This window comes from Schistocerca piceifrons, chromosome 5, assembly GCF_021461385.2.
Source record: "Schistocerca piceifrons isolate TAMUIC-IGC-003096 chromosome 5, iqSchPice1.1, whole genome shotgun sequence".
NCBI lineage: Eukaryota > Metazoa > Arthropoda > Insecta > Orthoptera > Acrididae > Schistocerca > Schistocerca piceifrons.
In genome coordinates this window covers 236,563,648-236,580,403 of record NC_060142.1, presented here as the reverse complement: position 1 = coordinate 236,580,403, position 16,756 = coordinate 236,563,648, and the positions used below count along the sequence as shown (strand labels likewise).

Genomic DNA, 16,756 nt, shown 5'->3' with positions numbered 1-16,756 from the left:
ATGTAAACTATAATAGGGCTAATAAGCAAATAGTATTGAGATAAGTACATAAACCTCAAAATACATCCATTGTGAGGGGCAAAGGGAAGAGGACACTGTTGGGGGAAGGGTGAAAGTAAATGGAATGGGATCTCACTCAGTAGTGGTTGGAGGACATGCAGTAGTGGAGACTGAGGCCAGGATGATTTTTACCTGAAGGTTGTGTTGGCACCCTCAAAATTGAGGGAACTTGGTGTTCAAGCCAGAAGGTATCATATCTAGGTGGCATGGATTGAGAAGCAAAAATTCAAGCTGGGAAAAAAAACCGTCAGTGCACAAGAACTTCATATATCCTGACTGGATAGGACTGAATGTCATCTACATTACCAAAAATCCAGATAATCTCAAAATATTATAGTAAACACAAAAAACTTTAATATGTACTACGATATACGCACCTTTTATTTTGGGACAAAATGTTTCATCCAGTGTTTCATTTTTCTTTTCTTCATAGTATGGTGATTCTGCAAACTGGTTTTAGTCATCTTTTTCAAGCAGAAATCTTCAATTTTTTCCACTTCTTCTTACAGTCTGACACAGTTAAAATCTCTATACCAAATTCTGCAGCTACATTTTTCAGCAGTGTTCCTTTGTCTGTTCTGTTCAGTTTTTCAACTTTTTGTCCATTGAAACAACCACTTTCTTTCACTACAATGCACACTCAAAACATGGCAACATAAGATCAATATCAGTACAGCTTCTTAACTCTTTAAGGAACAGTTCAACACAGACCTTTGTAAGATAGCTAGAAACATGGGACTGCAGAGTGCCAACGTAACAACTATACAAATACTGTACCATAACAACTTCATACTGCAAATCTTCATGTTAAAATAAAGAGAAACAAAAAAAATGAACCCGAATAAACCAGAAATCTAGATTAATGAGGGTTGGAACAACTATGTTTTATGTACTCATCTTGAGAAGCAAATCTACCACTTCTATTTGTTGCACTAATGCTTCTGCAGTTTATACGAGTTGTTCTTAGAAGCAAGATTAATATTCCTGGGTGACAGATATAAGTTATTTGAAATAAAAAAGAAGTTCAAATGCTTATGTACTCTTTGAATGGCACTCAAGATAAATATTTGTGAATGTTTATTATATGTAATTGTTTTAGTTTGTTGTTTATTTTTATATTGTAACTGTGTCTGTGCTTCATTTTTCCATCAGGAAGGCATCAGTGTCCATGACATAACCTAGGAGGTCTTCTTATTGACATACTCAGCTTTCTTCTGTACACTTCTGACATAATCCAATCACAAAAACGAAACTCTGATGAAGTCTGGAGATCTTGTTGGCCAGACAATGATAGAGCCATGACCAACCCACTGATTATAAACTTCTGGAGGGGGGGGGGGGGGGGAGGAGAAGTGTTGATCTGGAATTAGGTATGTTGGAAAGTGGTGATGGTGTTATTCAACAGCAGAAAGAATACTGCCATCATTGACTCAATAAACGCACTCTGCATGAGTGAAACTTGTAATTTGTCAGCAAGTACTTGTACCAGGAAGTAGTTGGTTTCATTATTTTGCACCTTCGGTCACTTGTATGCATCTGATAGCAAGTAACAATCAGCATCACATGCAATGGCATAATTTCATAGCATCAGAAATATTCAGAGCACAGACTCTAAACAGGACTTGTTCATGCACACTTTGTCAGAGGACTAATGAGGAAGAGTTTTTAAACAATAGTGTTATAATTTGCAGAGTAAGGAAAGTGTTATCAGACCTAAGGACACTTGAGGATGTAATGTACACTGCACTGAATTTGGTGATAATTTTCTTTTGTACACAAGCAATCATGACTGCCCTCTATGCTGTTCCTATTAGCTAAGCAGAGTTCAAAATCAGTTTGTAAAGTAGCATAATTATTTGCAGTGGGTTCAATCATCTGAAATTTTGGTAATCTAACTGCCTGTAACTGGTATGTTCATCAGATTACACAAGTTAAAAGTATGTCTGTGGATGAGCAAAGAAGTACGTTCAAGATACATTTGTAATGTAGGCAGTTTTCAGCATTTTCTAGCTGGGAGGGGCAACAGAGGGAAAAACATAATGCAAATGACAGCCAGATTTTTCAAAAATGGTTCAGATGGCTCTGAGCACTATGGGACTTATCTGAGGTCATCAGCACCCTAGAACTTAGAACTACTTAAACCTAACTGACCTAAGAACATCACACACATCCGTGCCCGAGGCAGGATTCAAACCTGTGATCTTAGTGGTCACGTGGTCCCAGACTGAAGCGCCTAGAACCACTTGGCCACACCAGCCCGCCCAGCCAGATTTTATAAAATATTTTTGATGTAGATAAATCATATGAAGTAATAGTGTATCACTTTTGCTGCCTGTCTGCATGAGGATCCATTGTGATGTCACATATATCACTTATGATCTTGGGCTGCAATTTCCCTTATCTGAAGTCTGTTATCGTGTTTTTTATACAATAATTACCTAAGTACATTTCCAAGTTATAACTATGTTAACTGCACTTCAATGACTGGGCGTAATTGCTAATGAAGTGATCATCATATGTTAATGACTAGAAAAAAATGGTAACTTTGTGTGCTATGGAAAATAAAATTAAAAGACAACAAAAAATATTTCTGCATCAGGGGATGAATTTAATGCTAAAATACATATGTTGTCACTTTGTGTATCCAGCTAGTGTACCAACACCAGAAGGCAGCTCTCTGTCTTGGATATGGGTAGAACTATAATGATAGCAGAGTGTGATGGATGGATAATAATGAAATGAAACGACTGTATGGCATCATTGGCCGAGAGGCCCCTATTCGGGGAAGATCGGCTGCCAAGTGCAAGTTTTATTTCATTTGATGCCACATTGGGTTACTTGTGTGCCGGTGATGAGGATGAAATTATGATGAAGATAACACAACACCCAATCCGCGAGTGGAGAAAATCTCCAACCCAACCGGGAATCAAACCCGGGCCTGCTTGCATGGGAGGCGAGTACGTTACCACCCAGCTAAGCAGATGGACTAGGATGGATAACAAATCGTGATTATTTACAGCAGCTATGTCTGACATATAGGATGAACTACTGGATGGTGGATAGTTGGATAGTTACATAGAAAGGTAGAGACAAGTTTGTCTTGAGCTTTTAACTTCCATCGGTCTTCAGAGAAAAACAATTTTAACAATTTTAAGGCACATATGCGGGTACACCCACTCACTTCTGATACTCAGGTGTATTGGTCAGAAGTGTGAGAAGACAGTAAGGGGCAGGAATAGAAGATGACAGGAGGTTGTATGAAGCAGGAAGATAATGGGAGAAGTGAGAGGGAGAAGGAGAACTAACAGCAAAGGCGTAGGCAAGTGCACACACAGGATAGATGGCAGGGGGCAATGAGAAAGGAGATAGGTAAAGAAAGAACAATCAGCCAGGAAAGAAGAGAACAGCAAGGACAAGAACAAATAACAAATAAAAATGGAAGAAGCAAATTATCAATGCATGCAAAGATGTTGAAACTGAAGGGCGGGAGATCAGTTGTTTGTGAGGTGTCTGCTAGCCCCAATCCTCCACCTCTTTCTCCCCTCTTTCCAGTCTCTTGTCCTATGATTCAACCCTTGCTTCTCTTTTCTGTTCCTATTTCATTTCTCTGTCTAACAGACTTCATATGTACAAAAGTGTTTGATCTTTGCTTTATTTTGACTCTCACATTTTCCTACACTTTCTTTCACATTCTCCCTCCATTTCCTCCTTCACCCATGTGCAAACTGGACCATACCTTCACTTACCTCTCAGGATTGCCACGGCATTATTTATTCTATTCTCTCATTTTTTCTTCTCTGTGCTTTATAAAATATTTTCCTATGTACACTTCCTGTGGCATTCGTACTGTCCCTACAACTTCAGCATACTTTCTAGTCGTATTATTACTTTATAAATGTATGCCTGTGTCCCAAAATTGTTTTGCTCTTAAGAGGAGTAAAAGTTCAACACCTCAGCAAATAATTACCTGAAATTTTCATCCCCAAACTGATAGGTAAAATTTACAACAAAGATTCAATTTGGATTAATAAATAAAAATGACAGGCTACTGATTAGCAGGTACTGTAAAGTACTAACTATACATTTTATAAATAAAAAAAGTTCATGGCAAATATTATCCCTTGATTATAAAGAGGAACATAAAGGAAATGTTGTCATCAAAAATAAAAATCTTGTTCAATTAAGGCCCATATATGATTTCAATCAGGTTTTGATATGAATTGATTTATGCATTTATTTATTTTGTCCATTAGGGAATAAGAGGTGAAGTTGGAGACATTGTTATTCCAACAGCACAACATAAAGGAATGCCAGGTGATCCTGGACCACCTGGTCAAAGAGGTAAGTTGCTAATTTTACTTTATGAGTCTTTTCTCTTTTAGTTTATATTTTTGATTTACATTCTGCCTTATGCCAGCTGGGGCTTGGGGCACTGAGTTAAAGAAACCTTAAATATCCATGCTGGGCCATGGATCCTTACTGCCTATCTCGCGTCCGTCGGCCATCGTAATTTAATATATTATTATTGTTATTATTATTATTTTTTGATTTTTGCCGACTTACGTGGTGGGCCTTAATAGAAATGATATTTCATTCAATTTTGATTTACGGTTAAATGCTTTCCTGAAGTTCTCCTTTTTAACAATATTAATCTTAAATTATTTGTTATGTTAATGAATGTTAGACTTGCTGCATCTTAAAACATGAGCATACAAGCTGAACAATGTAATAAACTTTTCATATTAATTTCCTCGGCTAGTCAGTTCACTTTAAAGCAAAAGATCTTTAGTTATTAATTACAATTGCGGCCCACACACGCGCGAGAGTATTTTTCTTACCTCCGTTAACCATTGCATTATAGTCGGAGTCCTGGCTCTGGCTCTTGGCTATGGTACTGAAAATAAGAGTCTTAAAGCTACGTATTTCTGCAACTTCGTGCGGCTGTGGAGAAAAATTAATATTATGTTAATAGCGGGCGAGTATTTCGCTTCCGCTAATTTTCATAAGTTAATATCGCCACGTAATGGCGTCGTTGTCTGCATCGGCCGCTGCGATTGTTGAACTGTAAATTACTTGAATGCAGGTTAATTCAAGGAAGGCGGACATGAAATCGGGATCACCTCTTACAAATTAAAAGTGCACAATAATATTCAATTAATATATTATCTGCTTAACTCATACAAATATGCTTACATTTGCCAGCACTCGAAAGATGTCCGTCTATACACAACAAAGACAAGATAGGAAGTGAAGTCGACTAAAAAAAATTAACAAAAGAGCGTATCTTGTCGTCTCTTTAGATCATTTTGTCATAAATTATTTCTTTGCATTGCATTTCCTTGCATTTCTCGACAGAGAAATTATTGTTTTATGGCTACATGATAAAAATATATTATTCAATTTTTAAATGTCTCTTCTTTATAAATACTGTTTTTTAAGTCTTTTCGTAATATAGCACTGGGGACGCTATATTGCCCCCCGAAACGTTTTGTCATAAAAAATGTTCGTGTTTTTTGACATAAATATTTCCTCTTTCATGTCCACAGTGTCCACATGCAGATTTTTCTTCCACAGTCTACATATGTCACATCATATGTTTACACCGTAGTAATTACTGAGGTGTGTTGCACACAAGGTGTAATACAGATGAAGTTATCTACATAACAATAAAATATACAATTGGTTACGTATACAGTCATGTACAAAAGAAAAGGACATAGAATACAATTAGTTTCATTTTGGCTGCTTCTTTTTAGGGTTGCAACTTTTGCAGTGTTCAAAGGTATACAATTACGAGTTAGTCCATAAACTTGGTCCCAGGGGTGTCAACTGTTCGGTCCCCATTTGGCGCGGCTGTAGGGAAACCCTGGGGAAAACCTCGGCAGAGCGACAGACTAACTGCTTGGGTCACTTTCACTTAAATGTTTCTGGGATGTCATTGGAGTACAGGATGTGCATACATTACAAATAATGTTTTGTTGCACTATGCAAAGAAATGAGATCATTATAACAATTTATTGCGGTATCGTTGATGATCTACGACGCGGCGTTTAGCTCGCGACGGCGTCGGTTGGTGTGTTCGGTGCTCGGCGGTCGCGGCGGCTTCGGAGAGGTCAATGCCCGCTCGACGCCAGCGTGACTCTCGTTGGCAGGAGTCAGCTCTGCTACGCATCTCCGACGTAGTACATGAAACATACACACAACCAACGTAATATTTGTTTCCCGCTGCAGATGGTTACGCTAGTGGGAAAGAAGCATTTATTAGTGCGGCAGTTGTTGTTAAGCTTTCGCCAGTTTCCGAGTGTCAAGCCAGCACTGTCCTGCAGAATACATGACATGGATCTTCTCGCGTGAATGCAGTTTTGATGCAATACTGTTTCCATTACACGTCAGTTTTTGTCTTGACAAAATTATTTATGTTTTCGCCGCACTCGCAGTCACTGGTGAGTGTCCCAATACGAGCTTAGCACAAACATTCGCCGTTTCTGCGGTCGCTGTTTTGCAACGGTCCACGCATCGCATTCCAATCTCGCATTGTTGTACTCACTGAAATTACAGTCCGTCCCAAAAATATTGACTGTGGGTTCACTTCACGTTAACAGTTTACATTTATAAGCAAATTCACAGTTTTTCGTGCGTAATATTGGTGTTTGGCATCCTTACCGCTGTTGAACGTTCAATACTAGCACTTCACTGTCCGTATCACAGTTTCACCTTCACAGTTTTTCACACTCCTTGAAGTAACTGTTTCGATTAGTTCACAAACACTAATGTATTTCATTCAGTCGGAACTGGATTTTGGCTCGTGCTGGATTTTACCAGTCTCTCGCACTAATTATCTCTTTTCATTTTCCACTTAGAGTCGTACTTGCCTTCAGATTTTTTTGACTATACAATTGCATTTCTGTCTCATCTGAGGTAAGTCCCCATGTCATGTCTGCCCACTCATTGCGTACTTGCCCTCCAGAGCCAGGCTCGACTTTACAAAACTTTGCCTCTCGCATTATTGTAGACATTTTATAATCTAGGCCTAGCGTGCAAGTTCCTAGATTAATGTTAGATTTGTGACTTTTGTTTACACTACAAATTCGTGCAGATCTTTGCCTTAGCAGATGGCAATATATTTTAACAGTGCTTAGCGGTAGTTGCGTTTACTGATTTGCTTTGTACCTTGTCCACAACACATGAGGTACCTTGGGTGATGTACACCCTGCACTGATATTGTTTAGTAAATTACGATTGAGCATATTTCAAGATCGGTATAGACATAAATACATGGAATAACATATACACTATAATATTGAATTTCATAAGTTTCATTACTACTACAGTTCAAAAATGTTCATGACACACTAATGAAAAATTCTTTCATCATTAAATGCTGTTGAATTTTCTTAAATATTTTTTTAAAGCATTTTTAAACATGAAATTTGTAAAATATTCTTAAACCTACGTTCATTTTTTTTCGTTTCAAAATGCAGTTGCTTAAAAATACTTTTATTCCTTAACATCTACAAAATTGAATCGCACTAATCTTGTGCACCTCATTGTCTTTAAATGTTACCCTAAAATCTGAACACTTACACACAGAAAAAAATACACTCTAAACTTAACCTACTACTCATATACGTAAACGTTGCTCTACTGAGCAAACTTCTTTAAGTCTTTGTAAGTATTTTTCTTGTTTCTTTCGTAATTGCCTCCTTCTTTGACCATGGGATGGTGTAGTTTGCGTGACAGAAAGTAACGTGAGGTACCACTTCGATGTTATAGGTGTAGCCCTCGATAACAACGGGGTTTTTCCGAAAACACATTCTCATACTCTGTGAGTAGTTGAGTCAGTTCGTTTTGTTGTGCTTCAGTCAAATGTTCTGACTCCCAGACTTTCATGGCTATCAGTTTCCTTTTTTCCTCTCTGTCTTCAGTAATAAATTGTTTATAATATGTTTGTCTTGTACTTAAGTCAGAATATAAATTCATTTCCTGTATTCCTTCGAATCTCGACTGAAAGCTCCGGCAATATTTACCGTGCACTTCCCGTGTCCTCAACAACGGCAAAATTACCCGTCTATCCTCATTCATAAGGCTTACTTCCCCGCACAAGAGGTCGATTTTTGCGTCCCTCTGGCGTAAAAATTCCATCCCCAGGATGCAAGCAACACCTAATCCCTTAACTACTAGGAATGTGCTTTTCATTGCTTCATTTCCTACCGTAAACTCGACTTGCACCTGGTGCTTTATGATATGAGATTTTGCACCTGTTACACGACAATTCTTCACTGGCAATACGGGTATTCCATTATTTTGACTCAAGTACTTGTAAAAATTTGCACTCATGGCGTTGGTTGACGCACCGGTATCGACTATTATCTGTATTGGTGCTCCGTACATATCTGCTTGCAATATAGCCTGCACAACACTTTTGTCGGTTCGGTTACACTTCTGCGGTATGTCTACAAGTTCCTTTTCTAATTTTGTTCCTTCATTGTATCTCAGCATACAAAGTTTATGGCTGTCATCCGTGAATGTGCCCTCACTACACCATCCTGCAGCCAACAACGGAGAGCGTATTGTGGCTGTCTTTAGTTTAACGGATGAGCATTAGTGGGTTGGCAGTTGTCTGTCACTTCCACCAACTTCACATCGTGGTTCTGGATGTTGTTGTTGCTACTGTTGGGTTGGCCACCCTGCCTCGCTGATGGCGTATTTTGATATTGTGTATGGCTCTGGTTCTGCAGTGGTCGGTTGTAACTTCCTGACGTGCTCTGTGATGGACCTGGGTTGGCGTTCCATTGTGGCGCTGTGTTTTGTTGCCACTGTGGTGTCGGTTCTTTACGACCAAGCCACTGGTTTCAGTTATTCTGCCATTGCGGATTGCCGTTACCATTATATCCATTACTCATGCGTCCATCATGATGTCTCTTTCGATTTTGACGATTATAACCGTTGCCGTTATAACCATTGCCATTGTTTGTGCCTCGATTCTGTTGCCGGTGCTCTTGCCTATTTCCGTTACCATTTGGTACTAAGTTACTACCGTCGCTGTGGCTGCTATTATAATCGGCTTTTTGTTGATTACAGCCTGCATGGTTCCACTTGTTTTCGGTTTTCATATCTTCGATCAATAAGTCAACAGAATCCACTATTTCCATGAATTGTTCTATATCGTACTCCGACACATTGATGAAATATCTTTTAATTTCACTGGGCAACTTCATTTTTATTAATCTGGTTATATCACGATCGGACATTGGCTCGTCCCAGTACCTGGTTTTGTTTATATACTTTTCGAAATATTTGCGTAACGTTCCCATCTTAGGATTGTACATTTCTGGACTGTACAACTCCTTTCGTAGTCTTTCTTGGACGCTATCGGACCAGAATTTTTGCAAGAAAGCACCTTCAAACTGTTGCATCGTTAGACATTTTTCGGACACGTCGGTGGCCCACAGTGCCGCGTCACCTTGAATAAAGGAGACCACGAACTGTATTCTTTGTCTTTCCGTCCATGTCCTGGGAAACACATTCCTGAAGCTCTTAATAAATACAACAGGGTGGACATTTCGTTTTTTGCTATTGAAGGGTTGGAATGTCCTGTGTTTTATTACATTGTCCTCTTTTTTGCACATCTGATTGCTACATTCTGTGACATTCGTTACTTCGTGATGTGCGCTGCACGGTATCGTATGTTGTTCGTGCTCATAATTCGCATTAGGTTGCGGTTGCGCACTCGCACCCTGCCTACCGTCAGCGTTATTATAGTAATCAGTACGCGGAGTCGGATTCATGATCTGTCTGCCACTGTTTACATTGCTTCCCAACGCAGACAGTCTCCGCACGACCTCCTGTTGCCAATTTGGCAACTCCGCAGTCACACGGGATTTGATCTGTGTTAATTCGGCATGTAGTGCAGCAGCGCTAGCGTCAATATTTACACTCGCGGCCGCAGTCACTTGTTCTGCAGCTGTTTCTACGTCGCTTTCAATCTTTGCAGATATCTCGCGATCCTTTACTTCTAGCCATTCATTTAATTCTTTTTCTACTTTTTGAGCTTGCACTTCCAAATATGCGCCAATACTTTTCCGTGCATCTATCTCCACATTATCCACACGGTTGGTTAAAGTCTGGACATTATCTTCAAGCCTAGCCTGCGATATCTGTAATTTTTGCATCTCGCCGGTTAAGCTTTGCACAAGATCGGGAATTTCTTTGCAAGCATCCCGCATCTCGGCAAGTTCGCTTTGGATCCTATCTAGTTTCGCTTCATTGCGCTGCTCTTGCTCATGTAGCATCTGAGCCAGTTTTTCGTCTCTTTCCCGATCTCTTTCTTCGAGCCTACGCAGAAATTCAGCAAAAGGGTCTGCAATCGGTGAGCATACTGGTGCCTCGCTTAATTTAGCACTCGATTGGCCCCCCTGCCCAGGCAGTGGAGTTGTTACTCTATTCCCATTCTGCTGTGGAGCGTCATTCACTGTCCACAGATCCTCGCCCCCCCGCTCCGGAAATTATGTTACCGGAGGCGGTGGCTTTGGATTCGTTTACGTTTTTCAAATGAACCTCACTTTCCATATTAACAGAATTTTGTTCTTCTGGTACGAATGCTTTAGGTTGTCCTATCTTACCCATACTAAATTCACTTTAAGTCACTGACGAATCTTTAACACTGATACACACACGATTAATTATCCCCTCCAAAAATAAACATATAAATAAACAAAACGAATAATTATCCCCTCCAAAAATAAACACATAAATACACAAAACACCGAAGGTATCTCGTGTGCACATGGGTTCGATATTCCGCACAGAGCTACACAGGATGATTGCACAATAGGCCTTACCTTACTTATTTTTCTTTCTCCCAATTCTTTTTCTTTTCTACACTTTTTCTTCTCCAGATCTCCTCAGGGTGTGGTTTTGTTGTTGTACATGTAAAGGAATTCATATAGGCATTAATATTTTACATACATAATTACATTCATTACAATAGAGTCAGATTTAATAAATTTCGTATTTTCTTTGATCGGGCCCCATGTTGGGCGCCAATCTCGCGTCTGTCGGCCGTCGTAATTTAATATATTATTATTGTTATTATTATTATTTTTTGATTTTTGCCGACTTACATGGTAGGCCTTAATAGAAATGATATTTCATTCAATTTTGATTTACGGTTAAATGCTTTCCTGAAGTTCTCCTTTTTAACAATATTAATCTTAAATTATTTGTTACGTTAATGAATGTTAGACTTGCTGCATCTTAAAACATGAGCATACAAGCTGAACAATGTAATAAACTTTTCATATTAATTTACTCGGCTAGTCAGTTCACTTTAAAGCAAAAGATCTTTAGTCATTAATTACAATTGCGGCCCACACACGCGCGAGAGTATTTTTCTTACCTCCGTTAACCACAATAATATTCAATTAATATATTATCTGCTTAACTCATACAAATATGCTTACATTTGCCAGCACTCGAAAGAAGTCCGTCTATACACAACAAAGACAAGATAGGAAGTGAAGTCGACTAAAAAAAAATTAACAAAAGAGCGTATCTTGTCGTCTCTTTAGATCATTTTGTCATAAATTATTTCTTTGCATTGCATTTTCTTGCATTTCTCGACAGAGAAATTATTGTTTTACGACTACATGATAAAAATATATTATTCAATTTTTAAATGTCTCTCCTTTATAAATACTGTTTTTTAAGTATTTTCGTAATATAGCACTGGGGACGCTATACCTAGAATATGTCGTGGTTGTATCAGAAGCCAATTGTGGGAGAGATCTCCGAGTTTCCTTTGCTACTGTGAGACGATATGCAAACAAACTATTTGCTGTACTCAGAATTCTATTATAAATTCCCCCAATGTGATTCTTTTGTGCTTAATGACATCTGACTGCAATACAGGCCTCTGTTGAAGAATGGAATTGGGTGAGGTTGCTTGCCTCATAGAAAGTAGCGATGGATGTAAATCATTAACATCAAGTTAACTCTGTGAAAATTTTTGACTAGGTTGTAGGATAGGATTGGTGTCTCAATGTAGGTAGTCTGAAACACCATGAAAGATAATCAGATTTATTCCATTTGAGAATTTACATATGGTAATAAATCACATTAACAAGGTGATGCCTCTTGAATGTGGACAGATTAACAAATTAACAATGAGAAAGAAGTATAACACAAATCTACAACTATAAAACCTAGTGATGTGGATTGGCACTTCCCCTTAACTGAATGAAAGTGCAATATTCTAGGTCACATACTTTCCATCTGTACCTAATCACAGAAATAATGCGAGAATGTGCTGCAATGCTCAATAGGTCAGTGGCCACCTGTTTAACTTTTATGAACTGCAAGGCTGATCATGCTATGGCCAGAGCTGCATATTTTGCCTATTCTGCTCAATGACAGGGTCCCCAGTCAGCTGTTCTTGTTGTGCTGTTATAACAAGCAGGTGTGATGTCTCTGCAACCACAGCAGCATGCGCATATGTGACACAATCCTGCAAAATTATCCAGAGCTTTGGATAAGGTACACAGCTACTTCGCAGTCACTCTGTATTGTTTGGTACAGAGTACTGCATCCTTATCAGACGGATGCTAAAATGCAGATGTCTCCTTTCTGCTGAAAACCAAGTGCGGCCTGCCACTCCGCTGGTGTGGCCGTCCAGTTGCAACATTTTAACAAATTTTTCACTGATTAGCACGATTCCCGTTCAACTGTCAATGCACAGGAAACACTGTCCGAAGAACTTTCCAGACGCTTCCTCGGTGCCAGCGTCAAACCAGACACATTCTCCTACTCTGTCCCACGCTCAAAAAATATGGAGTGGAGGATTCGCGGAGGTTTATTACTTGCTGGCAATGTCACCCAAGATGCTTTTGTGAGCCCAGGGTGACACAGTTGAGGGGGAAACAGCGTGTCCTTGCGTTTTATCCATTTTGGGGAGACATTCTGCTAGCCTTGAATTGTTCTGCTGGAAATGCCACCTGCCTGTCGGGTGGCATCAAAGCCCTACCTCTGGAGAACGCCCTGGCAAAGCCTACACCTCTTGGGTGCTGGAGGTTGTAAAATTTGACCTTCGGGCTAACGCCCTGCTGTCTTTCCGCCATCAGCACCCTGAGTACAATCTTGCATGAGACTCTATCTGCAAAAATTATTTGCACTTAACACAATGCAGCACATTGTCATTGCTCATCCCTTAGCCATCTCTATTAGCATAGCATGATGAACCACAAATTTGTTCACATCCATGCTGCTACTTGTCATTACTGCCCCAATTGATTATTCAAAAATATAAAGTGGTGACTGATGTGTGCGTAGTCCATATACGTTTCCACCTTGTATTAGTCCTTCTTTAACACTAGAATTTTGTGTTGGTCTGTACACAGCTTAGAGTATGATAGGTGGGGCACAGGCCAAATAAAATTCTGCATGATAAGATTATGTGTGTCATAATTAGTACAAATGTCAATCATAAATCAAAGAGTAAAGATTGGGTGCCAATCCACATAGTGTAACATGTATGTACATATTTTGATGAACACAAATAGGCAATGTACTAAAATAAATATATTAATGGTCAATGGGGACATATGTATATGAATAAAGGGCAGCCATAGGGCTCATCTCTCTCACCACTGAGGGTGATGTAAGGTGACACATTGTCTGGGAAGACATGTAAACATATTGACATTAATCATAAATAAGTTATAATAATTAATTTATCATGCAATACTATATTTGACATGAGAGACTTCTGGAAAGAACCTAGTGGTTATACAATAAAGAGTGTACAATAATCCAAGACTGTAGTCTTAACAAGGGAGCCTTAAGAATGAATATTCCAGCTAAATGACAAGTCCTAAGATTAGTGAAACAAACACAAAATATTATCAAGGAACATGAAAGATTTGTGTCATGTTATAAGTTAATATTTAAAAATCCATAAATGGAACTGACTGTGCTACAACATGTGGGTGCACACCCAAAATTTATGATACAAATGTAGGTACAAATTAGGATAAGCTAGACATGACCAATCAAGCAAATGTGTGTTATATCTAATCATTAAGTTAAGACATGGATATAATGAAACCAAAGACATGTAAGTCAAGCTTCAGTGCTTCAATAATAATAAAAATTTGATACTGATTAATTGGAAAGATATCGTAACACAGAGAGACACTTGTTGTACCTCTTTTAGGATTGTGGTGAACTTGAGTATTTCCTAATAATTCAAGGAAGACAAAGACTTCACACGAAAAGCCTCAACACTTACTTGTAGTGTCACACCATTAACTGACGTGTGGTCCATGGTGCTATTGACAGGGTGGGTGCAGGGCACGGCGTGAGGGATGGGTGGCATGAAAATGTGTAGTGGATACCTCTCTTGCTGTGTTGATTACCATTGTAGTGTGGGGCTGTGGGCCCACACGACCTTATCGATGACGTCAGAGTGGCGCCTCTGCAAGACATCTGCGGAAGCTGGACAAACAGTGTAGGCGGTGCTATGCACAGTGGCGTGTGCCGCCTATGAGTGAGTCTGGTAGGTCCTTGGCTCAAGAGTAGACTGCCCGTGGTATCCTGTGACAGAGGGAAACGATTCCCCAGGGCATGACGAGGAAGTGGATCAGTGGCCCGTGGCAAGCCTATAGGGCACACTGAGCTGTGGGGGGAGCTGAATGGCAGTTCTGCAACATGGGCTGCCCTGTGCTGCATTGTCTGCCTCCTCTCCCATGGCTTGTGGCAGGAACCAGTTGGTCCCCCCACCACGTGTCCTGCACCATCACCTCTATCTCCGTCACAGCTGGGTGCACTCTGGCAGCATGCAGTTTGGTAGGCATGAAATACATCCAAGACAGTTTCGCCCACAATCCTTTACAAATGAAATGTGACCAATACAATCGAATAAACTAGGTATAACATGGTGACAAATTATATATTAACAAATAACATCTTACACAGTAGGTGGTAGTAATGGCTATCCTAAGGATAAAAGGTAACTTGTAGTTCTAGAACTAGTGTGATGAAGGAATATGTGTGGGTAAACTTAAAGGAGAGAAATGTGCCCAGCACCATGTAAAGGAACCATAGTACCTTTGAGCATGCGACCTTGTGAATTTAGTGTACATGCACTTATTCTAGCATGCAATTATTAGTGATGGTGAGGTATTAGTACTTGAAATACTGCAAACCTGTGTAAATAATAATGAAATGCACAAAAGTAATTATTATTATGTAAGCACTTTTTTTGCGTCTCTATTTGTTCCAACAGGTTATTTGCCTGTGTTTGAGTTTAGTGGTTACCAAAAACGCAAGAGCCTTGTGGTCAGTGTACACTTTTGTCCTTCTACCATACAAGAGGTAGTGGAATTTCTAGAATGCCCAGACAACAGTGAGTGCCTCTAACTCTGTCACCGAGTAGTTTCTCTCACTTTTTGTATGGACACAACTGTCAAAGGTAATCATTTTCCAGACCATGGTTCCATTTCCAATATATTTTTGAAAGACCAATATGCCTAAGCCTGTGAGTGAGCTATCCATCAATATGCAAAAATCCTCTTCTAGGTTAGGGCACAACAATACAGGTGCATTAACTAATGCAGATTTTAGTGCTAGAAATTGCTTTTCTGTCTCTTCGTCCCACTGACATGGTGTGTTCTTTCCAGTGAGTGTACTGAGTCATGGGTACCGAAAGTCATGGTACGTAGGAATTTTTGGTAAAAGTTAATGACCCCCAGGAAACCGCGTAATTGACACTTACTTATGGTTTGTGGGAATTGTGCTATTGCCGCTACTTCTTGGGGTTGGGAGAAATTCCCTCCTTGGTAATTGTGTGACCAAGGAAATGAACCAAGGTGGTGCCAAAGCATGATTTCTCGATGTTCACTGTAATCCCGTGATCTCTCAATAAATGGAACAGTTCACATAGCATGTAGTTGTGTTCTTCCCATGTCCTTTCTGCAATTAAGAGGCCATCAACATACTTAGTGACTCTCCCCTGGAGAAATGCATTGAGTATCCTATGTAGTCCGTAAGTATCCCATGTAATCCGTGAATAAAGGTGGTGGAGGAAATATTGAGGCTGAAGGGAAGTTGTCAGAATTGATAGCAGTTTCCGAAGGCCAAAAAGGCAGTGTATTTCCAGCAATCCAGATAATTTGTCAGAAGCTGCTGTGGAGTTCAATTGATGTAAAGGTTGAAACACCATGAAAGTTCTGCAACAGCTCCTCTAATCTCTCAGATCTGTCAGTTTCAGTATCAATGATGGTATTGACTTGGTGTGAATCTAATACAAGCCTAATGGATCTGTCCTTTTTTTCAATGGCTTTAATGAGATTGTCGTAAGTAGATTGGGTGAATTCAGTGACACCGTCAGCTAACATTCGTGATACTTCATTTGCGACCCTGTTCCAAAATATATGAGGTATGGCATCAGAGCTGCAAAGAATTTCTTATGACGTTTGACCTGAAATTTGTATGAGTGCCAGTTTTGAGCATGAAAACCCTGGAGCTATCCCTTAGTGCTCTCTGTCATGTTCCTGTATATGTTGTATCATTTGGACCTTCTCTGTTATGACTTCTTGTACTGTTTCTGTCTGGTTGCCCTGATCCGTGCAGCTGTCTTCGTGTTGTTTGATCAGCTGTGGTGTCTGATCTCATTTTTTATTTATGTAATGGGATCTCGTTT

At 39.6% G+C, this 16,756-nt stretch overlaps 1 protein-coding gene across 1 annotated transcript in view; it reads left to right on the top strand.

Moving 5' to 3' along the window:
* Positions 1-16,756, top strand: part of LOC124798235 (collagen alpha-5(IV) chain-like) — a 597,808-nt gene that overhangs the window by 537,435 nt on the left and 43,617 nt on the right. Inside the window, exon 29 of the mRNA XM_047261550.1 lies at positions 4,314-4,401. Coding sequence (XP_047117506.1) covers positions 4,314-4,401 — 88 coding nt within the window. The remainder of the gene's footprint in view (positions 1-4,313; positions 4,402-16,756) is intronic.